The 9,309-nt window shown below is 59.9% G+C and overlaps 1 protein-coding gene and 1 non-coding gene across 3 annotated transcripts; both read left to right on the top strand.

Annotated features, from left to right (window-relative positions):
* The first annotated feature begins 367 nt into the window (after window positions 1-367).
* Window positions 368-8,883, top strand: NOP53 (NOP53 ribosome biogenesis factor). 2 transcript variants are annotated; one of them, XM_070450628.1, is made up of 13 exons: window positions 369-613; window positions 1,051-1,115; window positions 2,747-2,855; window positions 3,462-3,661; window positions 4,028-4,098; window positions 5,178-5,273; window positions 6,529-6,633; window positions 6,713-6,913; window positions 7,249-7,424; window positions 7,637-7,703; window positions 8,329-8,405; window positions 8,501-8,557; window positions 8,823-8,883. In XM_070450628.1, the coding sequence occupies exons 1-13, from the start codon at window positions 390-392 to the stop codon at window positions 8,827-8,829; spliced, it is 1,455 nt and encodes a 484-aa protein (XP_070306729.1). In that variant the 5' UTR covers window positions 369-389; the 3' UTR covers window positions 8,830-8,883. The 2 variants fall into 2 exon arrangements, with proteins under 2 accessions (XP_020769475.2, XP_070306729.1); XM_020913816.2 differs by lacking the exon at window positions 8,823-8,883 and having other exon boundaries at window positions 368-613; window positions 8,501-8,561.
* Window positions 7,742-7,850, top strand: LOC139030103 (small nucleolar RNA SNORD23). Its single transcript, XR_011482416.1, has one exon. It is a non-coding gene; the product is annotated as a small nucleolar RNA SNORD23 (small nucleolar RNA).
* Window positions 8,884-9,309: the final 426 nt, after the last annotated feature.

Raw genomic sequence — 9,309 nt, 5'->3', positions numbered from 1 at the left:
GCCAGCCAGGGAAGTCCCATCTAACTTTACTTTTTAAAGAAAACTACTTTCATTTTTTATTTTATTTTATTTTAAAACTAGACTTTTAAAAAATATTCAGCAAATTAAAACATTCAGATTAAAAAAGTACTTCTAGGTTGTCGGGAAAAGTATTTCGCCTAGGGCTAGAACCCGGAACCTACCACCCGGGCCTGACCCGAATCTGCAGAAGAGGAAGGAGCCATTTATCCTTTACCAAGATGGCAGCCTTCACGCCTCTTTGTGGCTCCAGCCACCCTACCAAGATGACGGTCAACGGAAGTACGTCACGAGAAGGGGCAGGTTTTCGGCGCGCGCATGCCCTAAACCGGAGTTCCGGGTGCCGGCGGCCTGGTTCTTTCTTTAACAAGATGGCGGCAGGAAGTAATGGTGGTAGTAGTGAGCAGTGCTCGAAAAGCGAGGCCGATACCGGCTTCTTGGGGCTGCGGCCCACGTCAGTGGATCCAGCGCTGAGGAGGCGGCGGCGAGGCCCAAGAAATAAGAAGCGAGGCTGGCGGCGGCTCGCTCAAGAGCCTTTGGGACTGGAGGTCGATCAGTTCTTGGAGGACGTGCGGCTGCAGGAGCGCACGAGCGGGTGCGTAGGGCCGGACTTCCGGCAGCAGTACCAGGTTGTGTGTGGAGGGTTGGGAGGCCGTGCTGCCTGGGGGTAGTTCCGGCGGGCTGAGAGCGCCTGTTGGGGCACAGCCGAAGAAACCCAAGCAGGTGGGCCGGGGACTCTGGGTGAGAGGCTGGGAGACTTGATCAGGTTACCAAATGCGAGACTCCCAGGTAAACCTCGAATACTTTTCCTGATGTCAGTGCGTTTGATGCCAATGACCCACCGTAGTTTAGTGCGTTTTACATATTAAATTCTGCAAATTGGACGGAGGGACCCTGGCCTGGAGGGGACTCCAGGCGGTTAGTGCGTGGTTGAATGACCATCATAAGAAAACCTGGGCCTGAGAGGTTAAACCTGCTCCTTCCGCAGCCCCCTCCCATCTATGGCTGACATTCTGCATTTCCATCTCCCAGTGGCTTGATATCAGAGGCCCCCGATGAGAAACTTTTCTTCGTGGACACTGGCTTCAAGGATAAAGGTGAGGAAGGGTTTCAGTGGCGGTGTATGGCGATTAGTCGTTACCTAGGCCACCTTGGCCTCCAAAAAACGGCGTGGCTTGGATGGCAAACACCATCAGAAAAGGGTCTCTGCTATAAACAAGAGGACCTGAAATGAGCAGAAAGCAAGCTAAGGACTAATCTAAGTAACTCATTTTTTTTCTGAAGTTTCAGAGAGATCTCAGTGCTTAGAAAAGAAGCCAGTAGGGATCTGCCTTGATGAGTAGATAGGACATAACTTAGGAGGTCTCCGTTAATTTGCAGAAAAGCAAATTAAGGACTTGTAAGGAGTCAGCCCTGTTTTAGTAAGATGTGCTTTAATGAATACAAAAGGATCAAATCAATGAGTTGGTAAGAAACTTGTCTTGGCTTGCTTGCTTTAACTTGTCAAAATACAGGGTTGGGACCTGCTAAAACAAATGAAGGAGAAGCAAGTTAGGGTTTGCGTCAGTGAGTAATAGGGTTTACTCTCAATACCTAGGAAGATAACAAATAAGCGGCCTTCTTTGAGAGGATAGAAAAGCTAGGAGATGCATTTTAATTTAAGTCAATAGCTTTAATAAGCAAAACACCAGGCGGCTGTTACAGGAGGGTACCTTTTACGAGCAAGTATGAGATCAGTCAGGGGATCTGGTCTAAGGAAGATGAAGGGCCCTCTTTGGTGGGTGGGTGGAGTCTCTGAGCAGCTAAGAAAGGGTTATTAAAGAGGTTGGCTTTTACTGAAGGAAGGAGATTTATTCTGTGAACTGAAGGGTCAGGCAGGGAGCGGCCTTGGTGAACAGGCAAGGAAGTAGTTATAGATTCTTAGTTTGTTTTTTTAAACAATGACAGTGATTACATGCTTTCATGGGTGATCACTGCTGTGGGATGAAATGCACCGGACTCTTGAGCAATACAGGGGTTCGGGGCACAGACCTCCCCATGTGGTCGGAGATTCGCATATAATTTGTAAACAACTATCTATTCTTGGTGTTACATCTGTGGATTCTTGTAGTATTTAGTATTGAAGCAGATCTGGGTATGAATTCAAATCCGTGTTGTTCCGTGGTCAGCTGTAATCATATCTTCACCTGACCTCCAGGGTAGGCAGTAAACAATCTTGTTTTGGCTGCATAGGAGCAAAGTCACTTTCTTGAGGTTTCATAGCAAATGGAAGGATACAGATTCTGTCCCAGTATGTTTTGCCCTGGAGTTCTTATTATGTTTTAGAAGTAAAGGCGGGAAATTACCCTGTACTGAGAATCAGTGGTCTTGGGTCCATCCTGAGTCCAGCTCCCTGGGCCTTATGTGACCTCGTCACTCGCTTTATTTTTAGTGTTAAAGTTTCTGTGGCCACTTTCCTGCTGCCTCAGGAAGCCCCTTGTCTGCAGGGCTGTGGATCTGGGTCCCCAGCACAGGGCTGCCTCCAGCTGGCCCAGGAAATGGGTGTGGTGGGTGGTCACAGCTCGGGCCCCTTGGGCTCTGCCCTTGGGGGCCTCTTTCCTCAGGTGGAAGCCTGGGGCCTGCAGGTCTGATGGCTCCAGTGGGTGATGGGGGAGGTGGGGTGGGAAGGGCAGGAAGTCCCTCTTGGGTAGTGAGGAGGCCTGAAGTGTTGACTCTCTGCCACCCCTAGAGCTGAACAGGAAGAGGACCAAAAGCCAGAAGAGGTCACTGCTTCTCAAGAAGCCCCTCCGGAGCGACCTCATCCTAGAGAACACCTCCAAGGTCCCTGCTCCCAAAGAGTGAGTGTCCCCTGACCCTCCAGACCCTCCTCCCCTCCCCCACCGCCCCCAGGTCTGGCCCCGTGCCTGTCTGTGGGGCCCCCACTCACTTCTTGGCCCTGAAGGAAGTCTAGGGAAAGAGGGTGACAGGTGAAGGATGCTGGTGGGGAAGGTGGGGTTGGATTAGGGGCTTTGGAGGACAGACTGGAGGCAGCGAGGCTGGGGCTGGGCTGGGGCAGGCAAAGAAGAGCCTAGACCTTCCCGAGGGCTTTGGGGCCGGAGGGCAGGGCTGGGCGGGCGCCCCAGTCAGGAGCAGGGTCCGGCAGGGCTTAGTGACTGACCCTGAAGGAGTGGCGGGGGCTGGGGGAGTGATGGGGTAGGGGATGGAGGGAGGCTGCGGTTGGCTTTGAAGCGCCGTGTGAGGTCCCTGGGGACATGCCAGGTGAGGGCCCCCAGGTCTGGAGCTCAGCAGGGAGACACGTGTGGGAGGTGGGCTCTGAAGCTGCTGGACCACGTGAGGAGTGGGAGGGGCCTGAGGAGGCCCCTCAGGAGGGAGGAGACACTGGGGGTGTCCGAGGGGCAGAGCCTGATTCACCCACCGCTCCGTGCCGCTTCTCCCCCACCCAGCGTCCTCGCCCACCAGGTTCCCAACGCCAGGAAGCTTAAGCGGAAGGAGCAGCTATGGGAGAGGCTGGCGAAGCAGGGCAAGCTGCCCGGGGAGGTACGCAGGGCGCAGGCCCGGCTCCTCAACCCGCCAGCGGCCAGAGCTAAGCCTGGGCCCCAGGACACCGTGCAGCGGCCCTTCTACGACCTCTGGGCCAAAGGCAGTGAGTGTGCCTGCGCCAGGCCCAGCGCTTTGGGTTGGGCAGTGATCTCGGGGGGCGCCCTGCGGGTGTCACTGAGGGTCTTCGGCGCAGTCTGGTGTGTTGAAGTGGCTCCCTGTCCTCCTTCCTGCTCTGCTTTCCAGAACGGGCTGATGCCTGTCCCTCGGCCTCGGGTCTTTTCTGCTTTCTGGACCCCGTCCATGTGCTCTCTTCCCGGTGTTCGAAGCCCTTTGGGGTCTGAGAATCAGTCCTTCCTCGGCTATCTTTGCATAAATACTTTGGTGCCGTCTGTCTGAAGGGAGAAGGGCTAGGAGGGAGCCCCTGGGGGCCACGGTGTTGTCCCAGCAGCCGCCCCTACTGCCTCCACAGACCCTCTGGACCAGCCCTTGGAGGGCCAGGATGAGTTTTTCCTGGAGCAGACCAAGAAGAAAGGCGTGAAGGTGAGCGTTCATCAGCAGGGTGTCCTCGGAGCTAGGGGTCAGAGGATGGGGCCATAGAGATGCCGTGTGAGAGCCCCAGCATCCTGGGACCATGAACGCACAGGCTGGAGCCAGGCTGCGAGTCCGCTGCCTCTGAGGGAGGTAGCAGGGTGGTGGGATGCTTTTTTAGGGAGACCGTCCCAGGGAAATAAGATGCTGCGTGCGAATGGGTTGGAGTCTTGGGGTAGCTAGGGAGCCTTTGGAGATGGAAGGGCGGAGCCTCCTGGTGAGGGCAGGCCCGTGGGGCTAGCTGGCGGGGAGGAGAAGCCCAGTTCAGGCTGTGAGCTTTATCTCAAGTGCTTCTGCACAGGAGAGTGGCGGTGTCATGGGGCACTCTGTGGAGGTGGGGTTGTGGTGGGGCAGGCACCCTGGTGTGGAGAGGAATGGGGGGCGACCCAGGAGAAGTGCTCAGGCAGAAGCACCCAGCCTGGCGGGCAGTGGGGGCTGGAGAGGGGCAGCCTGGTGATCCCCAGGCTTTCGCTGGGGTGGGAGCCAGCTGAGCAGGGAAACGGGGGTCTGGCTGGGGAGGTTCTGCTCAGAGCTGAGCCAGTGCTCGGGTCCCCCCGGGCCTGTTAGAGTGTTAGAGTGCCGATCCCCTGGGTAGGTTTCAGCTGAGCCGGAACCATATGCCTTTATCCCAGGCTCCCGGGGGCCTGCTCTGAGGGTCTGTCAGCTCTTGGTCGTCTGTGCCCTTTGCTGACAGGGCCCCTCGTACCCTCTGCCCAGCACGGCTGCCGATTTCAGTAGCGGCCTGATGACTGTGCCGCACGACTTTGCAAGTGTCCCCTACCACTTGGACGGCAGGGACTCTTCTCAGGAAAGGCGAGCAGAGCCCCTGCTTGTCCTGGGGACCCTGTACCCGGGGTGCCAGCTCTTCTCTGCATCATTCAGATGCCACAGGCCCCTCCCAGCTTGAAGGCCGTGGGCTGTGCTGAGGCCTCCACTGCCTCCCGGACCCGCGGTTCCAGCATTGGTGCCTGCGGGAGCTTGATTCGTGGGACTCCCTGGTCTCACCCGGCCTTGGTCTTGTCTTTCTCCAGCGGCCGCAGCATCTGCACACCAAGCCCTCCCAGGCGCCTGCTGTGGAGGTGACGCCCGCGGGAGCCTCGTACAACCCAACCTTTGAGGACCACCAGGTACATGGGCCGCCCCGCCACGCCTCTCCTTGGTCGGCGCTTGGCCAGTGGGTCGGCTTGTCATCCCAGGGCTCACAGTTCTGTTGGGCAGACAGACTTGTTCCTGGACTATGATGTCCCACAGTGGCCAGGGCTGGGGTGTGGGGGCACGGAGGGAGCATCAGATCCAGCTTTGGGAATCAGGGAGGGCTTCCTGATGGAGGGGACATCAGCACTGAGGCTGGGGGCAGTTTGCTGTGGTAAGAGAGGATGGCGTGTTCCAGAGAGAGGGAGCAGCGTGTGTGAGAGCCCAGAGGTGTGAGAGACTGTGGTACCTTTCAGACATAAACACAAGAAGCCTTCAACTGTTAGCAACAAACCATGTGACCGGATGAGTCTTGTGGACTGGCAAAGGTAGTTTAGTGACAGGAGAAGCTGGTTTCGAGAGTCACTGTGTGTTTCACAGGTGTCTGTTAGGCACAGGTGTCACGGGCCAAGAGGACAATCCCCTGCCCTCGGGGAGCACAGATTTCCCAAGAGAAACCCAGGTCACCAGTGGACACTGGTGCTCCGTGAATGCCGTCCAGGGTCGTTTACTGGGAGATGGGTTCCTAGCCAGTGGGATGGGAGCTGCGGCCCTCACCTGGGGAGTGGGGTCTCTGGGAGCAGACCCGTGCTGAACTTGCAGAGGATGGGGCTGCTCGCTAAGGCTGTTACTCACGGAGAGATCGGATAGTCTTTGTCTTTTTGTTGTTTTTTTTTTAAGTCTTTGTCTTTTTTAAAAAAAAAATTGAGATCTGGTTCCCAGGCAGTTGCGATTTGCCCGCTTAGAGGGCACAGTTCAGTGGTGTGAGGTATATCCAGAGTTGTGCAGCCGTCGCACAGTCAGTTTTATATCATTTTCCTCACCCCGGAAAGAAGTCTCATGCCGGTCAGCTGTCACCCCCCCAGTGCCCCATCTTCCTTGGCCTTGGACAGCCCCCGCTCCGCCCTGTCTTAGGAGTTTCCATGTACTGGGGGCTTCATGGGTGTGCATCCTAGCAGTTCATAAAGAGCACACCGTCCTTGAAGAGAACGGGCAGAGCAGGCGTGAGGTTAAGGATTCGAAGCCCCTTGGATGCTGCGGGGAGGCCAGGGTGAGGAGGTGGGTCGGAGCCAGTGCAGGGGGCTGGGTACCAGGGTGGGGGTGCAGGTGGGAGATGGGAGGGCCAGGTCTGTGACTCAGGGAGAGGCCCCCCGGGTCTGGGTCTTCACCCGCGTCCCCGCCCCATCCCAGAACCTGCTCTGGGCGGCCCATGAGGTGGAGCTGCAGCGGGAGAAGGCAGCTGAGAAGCTGGAGCGGCAGCTGGCCCTGCCGGCCTCGGAGCAGGCCGCCACCCAGGTGAGCATAGACCAGCCAGCAGCCCGCCTGCCCCGCCCGCTGGCCCCCTGCTCAGCGCCTGACCTGCCCCCCTCCCCAGGAGTCTGCCTTCCGGGAGATGTGCCAGGGGCTGCTAGAGGAGTCGGATGGGGAGGGCGAGCCGGGCGAGGGCCAGGACGAGGGGCCGGAGGCTGGAGACCTGGCTGCAAGAGCGGAGGCCTCACCCGCGCCCGGCCGCCCGGCTGCCCTGGAGAAGAAGACAGAGCAGCAGCGGCGGCGGGAGAAGGCCGCCCGGATGCTGGTGAGCACCATGGGCCCCGGCCTGCTTCTCCCAGGCTCACAGTCTGTCTTTTGGGGCTGTTTGGGGTCCCTGAAGCCACTTGGTCAGTGGAGGACTAGTTCCCAACCTCCTCTCGGAGGACACAGTGGGGAACATTCTAGGTCAAGCCCCTGCCCCCGTGGGACTGATGTTCAGGGTGCAGCTGGGGAAGGGTGTGTGAACCGTAGAGACAAATGGGCCAGGATCACGAAGGTGGGCTCAGGGAACAGTTACCGTGGAGACAGGCCTGTGACATGGCAGTGGGTGGCCAGGGCGGGCGGCGTCTGGCCGGGCCCCTGACCCCGCTGTCCCCGCAGAGGACGCAGCAGGCCGCGGTGCGGGCCGCCCGCCTCCGGCACCAGGAGCTCTTCAGGCTGCGTGGGATCAAGGCGCAGGTGGCGCGGCGCCTGGCTGAGCTGGCCCGGCGGCGGGAGCGGCGGCAGGCAAAGCGGCTGGCGGAGGCAGACAAGCCCCGGCGGCTGGGGCGGCTCAAGTGAGGCCCAGCCCGGGGGCTCCCCGGGAGGCCGGGAGGGGTCCTCACCCCTTGGCGGGTGCCTTCCTACTTTTGCTCAGCCTGGGCTCCTCCCGGGAGACCCTCTTTCCCCAAAGCCCCAGGTTCTGTAACCCTCACTGCTGGGCCTGCTATTCCTGGGAGCGGCCTCAGGCCCTGCTGACCTCCTCGACATCCTGCCCCGTGTTCTCCAGGTATCAGGACCCTGACATCGACGTGCAGCTCAGCTCGGAGCTCTCTGACTCGCTCAGGACCCTGAAGGTACTTGTCTGGCTAGAGTGCTGGAGGGGAGACGCCCGTGCCCGGTGATGATACCCATCCTTGCTCCCCGTGTCCGCCAGGACTGTGGGCGACATCACGGCTGCCCCAGGCGGGGCCGGTTGGGCTATTGCCTGGGGGCTGAGGGCGCGGGGTCCCCCAGGATGACGGGCTGGGTGATGTGATGGTTGGAGCCTGGGATCCTCAGAAGGTCTTTCCTCCTGGGCTGCCCCTGGTCCCCCAGCCCCACCCTCCGTGTCTTCAGCCCCAGAGGGGTCTCTCTAAAGCTCAGAGCAGAGCCTGTTTTTTCCTCGTTCAGAAGCTGCTGTGGCTCTCTGGTGCCCCCCCTCCCCCCGGCCCCGGGAAGCCCACCTCCCCGCAAGGCCACGGGCCCTGTGTGGTCCTGCCGGACCCGCCCGTTCCTACTTCTCCAGCCGCCTCTTCAGGGCTGGTCCTCGGGTCAGTACCTGTCACCCCATGAGCTCAGGAGCAGGCCGAGTCCCTGGTGTACACGAGGCCAGACTGGGTGCCTTGGCTCACGGGGGAACTGCAAGACTGACCCCCATGGAGAGGTCAGGGCCCGAGGGTTTCTGCCTGGCGCCCACTCAGGCCTCTCCGTGTCCCGCAGCCCGAGGGCAACATCCTCCGTGACCGGTTCAAGAGCTTCCAGAGGAGGAACATGATCGAGCCTCGGGAGCGAGCCAAGTAAGGGCCAGCGCCACGGTGGGGGCGGGCCTCCGGGACCTTCCAGCGAGGGATGGGCTGGTGGTTGGCTGACTGCTGTCTCCTCCCTCCTCCAGGTTCAAGCGCAAGTACAAAGTGAAACTGGTGGAGAAGCGGGCGTTCCGAGAGATCCAGTGAGTGGCTTCCCCTCTCCCCAAGGGTCTCCAGCCAGTCCCAGGGCCTGTCCCAGACCCAGTCGCTGTGGCCGGGGGTGGAGCAATGCTGCCTTGGCCAAGCCCAGGAGAGGCTCGACCCGCCAGAGCCACCAGACCCCAGGGTCGGGCCAGGGAGGGCGCCCCAGGGGGCGTGGGAGGGCCCACACTAGAAGAAGGGTGTCACATGGACAAGGGTGTCGGGCCCCCTCCCCTGGCCCTCCCTCAGCCTCGCCTCTGTCCCCAGGTTGTAGCTGCCGAGAGACGCCGGAGCCCCCACCCCCCAATAAAGCACCTTCTGACCAACACCTTGGGCCTCGCTGCGTGTAACTCATGACTCGTCTCCTTCCTGGGGGCAGCTGTCCCCCTGCCCGCCCCGTTTAGCGCACAGGGATGTGGGTGCCGGGACCCTCGTCTCCACTGGGGCCTGGTGGGAAGCTAGGGCGGGGCCCGGCTGGCAGAGGCGAGGGCAGAGGAGGCAGGCCTGCGGTGTGGGCTGCTGCGCTTGGGTTTCTGACTCGGGGCGTGGCCATCCAGTGGTGGGGAGGCAGACCTTGAGGGCACCCCCATCACACAGGCCGGAGCAGCAGCTGACGTTTGCCACCTGCCTGTCCCGCCTTGTCCAGCCACCAGTCAGGAGGGCAGGAATGATCTGTCCTCCTTTTAAAAGTGGGGAAACTGATGGGCATCAGTAGGGGTTAATCCTCTCACCTTCCCCGCGCCGACCCCCCCAC

Source organism: Odocoileus virginianus, chromosome 20 (assembly GCF_023699985.2).
Source record: "Odocoileus virginianus isolate 20LAN1187 ecotype Illinois chromosome 20, Ovbor_1.2, whole genome shotgun sequence".
Lineage (NCBI taxonomy): Eukaryota > Metazoa > Chordata > Mammalia > Artiodactyla > Cervidae > Odocoileus > Odocoileus virginianus.
This window is presented reverse-complemented; position numbering and strand designations above follow the sequence as displayed.